Below are 3,278 nucleotides of genomic sequence, written 5' to 3' on the forward strand. Positions count from 1 at the left end.
ACTACCCAGGCAAGGTACGCTCCTTCCGGTGACCCCTCCAGTCGAGGTATCGGCGCGAGCTCCGGGATCTTTCAGAGTTTCAAGGCTAGCCTTGCTCTTGATCACATGTAGCTGGTGTGAAACTTTCTTGCGAATGAGACCAACATTTTGATAATATCGCAGACGAGATTGAAGACACCGTGGCAACATTTTGAGCTCACGAACTGTGTATTTGGAACGTGTAAAAGGTTCTTCAGCTCTCTCTATGCCATTATGTATCGATTAAGTACAATGTCTGTCCAGGTTCAAACAACCTCGAACTCATTGCTATTTTGAAGCCCGTTACTGTTTAAACCCCCGGATATCATCAACAAAACAATCAAATGCTGTGCTCCAAACCGTGATCTCGTTCCGCCTCTACGGAGACATGTTGGTGGTAGCAAAAACAAAAAAGTATGTAGATCTACATAGTCAAAGCTGAAAGCGAAAGCAGCAAAGCCGAAGCCAGACTCAGCACCGAGAGCGCGCCTCTTCCAGCTGCGTTCTTATCGTCGCTACCACTGCCACTGCTGGAACCGCTGTCGCCGTTGTCAAGGTCCATGCTAAAGTGAGCCGCGCTGAAGGTGATGTTCTCCGGTGAGTGCCATGCCTCGGAGCCGAACTCGACGAGGCCGAGCCACGAGTCGCTGTCAATCTCTCCAGAGTCCAGGACGAACTTGAGTAGCGGCGTGATATCCTCGTCGAACTGGGTGACGTCGGAACCGTCGCGCGTGACCCAGGTAAAAACCTTTTGGTTGCGCTGGTTGGTATCGAACCAGAGGGAGCTGCAGAGGAAGCATGTCAGCATCACCGTGATAAGGTATCTAATACGAGAAATCTGGGAGAAATGCTTACAACTCTGTCGAGCCGAGTGTGATGTTGGTGAGGATGGAATCGCCCATCAGCGGGTACGGGTTTCCGACCTTGCCCAGCCAGATCATGATTTCCGCCTCCGAGTCAATGGGGTTGTACGTCTTCGTCTTGTTCTTGTCGACAAAGAAATCCCAGGCGGCATTGGCGACGACGCCGCTGAGCTCGGCCTTGTTCTCCGCCCAGGTGGTGGCGGCAAAGTCGCGAGGAGGGTCGTTCTCGGGGTTGCCTTTGCGCATGGTCCATTGCGTCGCCAGGCGCATCGTCTTGATGGCGCTCAGCTTAGTTGGCAGCTTTGTGGAGTTGAAGCGGACATGGGGGAACGAGTGAACGTTGTTCTTGTCATCTTCCCAATTCCAGTTGGCGTCAAAGGCCGGAACGGACTGGTCAACCTGCGCATCGCGAAGAGCATCGTGTTAGTGGATGTGGTCAGGCCATAAGGCACAATATGTCCGGGCATGGGAGTAGAAGGCTGATGAGAATGGCAGGTGGAAGAAAGTCACGACGGAGCTCGTGATGGTATGCAGGGTCGAGGCAGGATGACGGGAGCGGGGTGGTATGGTATGGGTAGGAGGGGGGCATGATAGGAGCATCGAGGTGTAGATAGACTCTCAAGCTCAGATACGACAGTTGATCACGTCACATTACTTACCGATACGCATGAGGAGCCATTTCCAACAGGGTTCCAAGCATTTGACTGGACTGCAGATTTCTCGTATTAGCCTGATCCACGATGAAAGGCAAAGCGAGTATGTTGTGCTTAATCTAGGTTGACGTCGTTTACATGGAAGTAGATGTCGTCGAACGATACGGAATCAGACCTAGAAGTGCACTGGGGGATCCACGTACAGATGAATTGGGTATCTGAGCTCGTAAACTTGTTTGTCTTGCCGCAGATTGTCGTATCGTACGCGGCAGACGCGTGACGAATAGCCGTCAGGCCGGCGGCGAGCAGAACAGCGTTTCTCATTTTGTTTGCGCCGTAGATGTGGTGAGACGAAAGGAAGGGTTAGAGGGGGGTTTAAGGTGAAGTGTGATTCTCGTATTAGTGGGCGCAAATGTGCAGATTAAAGACCGTGACGATCAAAAGAAGCACTTTCTTGATCGCGAGAGAGTTTGACGGGAAGATGCAATGACGAAAGGAGAACAAAAAGTCCGAGTGCAGACCGGAGGGCGACGGTAGCAGGCGATGAAGATGGCTGACGGGGTCCGACGGGATGAGCTACTGTCACAGTCACAGTGTCACTCGCTCAATGGACGGGACCGGGGAGGCAGGCGCAGGTTGGGGTCTGTGGGTGGAGTAAATGGAAGGAAGAGAAAAAAAGATGACGATGAGGAAGGAGGAAGGAGGAAAAAAAGAGAGACACACTGGGAGAGAAGGAGGCTAGCCTACGGATACAGGTCTTTGGTGACATTCCTCACGTTCTGGGCCCAGTTCGCCTGCCCATCCAAGAGCTGAGAAAATATTGGCAGGAGGGGCTGAAAAAGACAGGAACCAGACCTTCGACCCTGCCCGCTTATCTCGCGTCGAATGACAGCGGCAGGACCTCATGCCATAGGTAGATAGGTACAAGAAGGTGAGTGTGAGTCCGGGGTCGATGATTCGGTCGTGCTCTCCCGTTTGGTGTTGGTAATTCGCATTGTCATTGGCATTAACATTGGCGGCAGCATCGAATTTGCTAGCTTTGATTGACAGCTATCTGGTGTCCTCCCCCATTACATCACCTCACCTGAAGGTACGGAGTACCTCACCACGCTCACTCATTCACCTTGATTTTCCTCTCGTTAGCTTCGAGGTAGAGGTAGCTCTAGCCTCAGCTGGGCTGTCCACTGGGCCCGGCGCATGTGGGCGAGCTAAAAAACAAGCATATGCACCGTCTCTTCCCGATTGGGAAAAAAGCGTTGGCCGGCCGTCCATAACCTGGTCAGGACAGCGTTTGTGGCTGCGCCGAAGAGATAAGATCCAAATGTTGATATGAAGTGGTGCTTCAGATCGTAAGCTATGAAATGTGTCTCGAAGCATGTGAGTATGAGTTGTGAAGTGGATGAGTGAGTGAGTGAGTGAGTGAATGGTCCGTGTGAGTGAGATTGAGACGTCGAGTGAGTGAGCCAGTAAGCAAGCATCCGTCTCACTGGGTGGATAGACGCAGTATCTCTCACACGAACGGATTACATCCAGCAATCGTCGCCCAAATGAACAGTAGAAAGTGAAATTGCTGAACAAATGAATTCATAACATCTCACTGGCAATTGAAGATCGCCTGCATCTCTCATATAATTGAGCATACTCGGTACATAGTCAACAGAGAGGCACTGGCAAAACCCCCGACAGGCAGGCATAGTCCCACCTCGCGACATGGTCGACGATGAAATGTGACACTCAATTCCGT

General features: G+C 51.8%; 1 protein-coding gene across 1 annotated transcript; it reads right to left on the reverse strand.

Moving 5' to 3' along the window:
- Positions 1-225: 225 nt before the first annotated feature.
- Positions 226-2,501, reverse strand: HER10_EVM0011321 (uncharacterized protein). The gene is made up of 4 exons (XM_035480756.1): positions 1,738-2,501; positions 1,541-1,590; positions 874-1,280; positions 226-803 (listed from the first exon to the last, which is right to left on the reverse strand). The coding sequence occupies exons 1-4, from the start codon at positions 1,856-1,858 to the stop codon at positions 443-445; spliced, it is 939 nt and encodes a 312-aa protein (XP_035328517.1). The 5' UTR covers positions 1,859-2,501; the 3' UTR covers positions 226-442.
- Between the last annotated feature and the right edge of the window lie 777 nt (positions 2,502-3,278).

This window comes from Colletotrichum scovillei, assembly GCF_011075155.1.
Source record: "Colletotrichum scovillei strain TJNH1 chromosome Unknown Contig00010, whole genome shotgun sequence".
NCBI classification, from domain to species: Eukaryota; Fungi; Ascomycota; class Sordariomycetes; order Glomerellales; family Glomerellaceae; genus Colletotrichum; species Colletotrichum scovillei.

Bases quoted from the DNA above. Each gene is read 5' to 3' on its own strand.
- HER10_EVM0011321 (XM_035480756.1), bottom strand. From the start codon at position 1,858: ATGAGAAACGCTGTTCTGCTCGCCGCCGGCCTGACGGCTATTCGTCAC. The intron at 1,281-1,540 runs GTAAGTAATGTG...CGCGATGCGCAG, and splicing joins ATGGCTCCTCATGCGTATCG to GTTGACCAGTCCGTTCCGGC. The intron at 804-873 runs GTAAGCATTTCT...CTTCCTCTGCAG, and splicing joins ACACTCGGCTCGACAGAGTT to CTCCCTCTGGTTCGATACCA.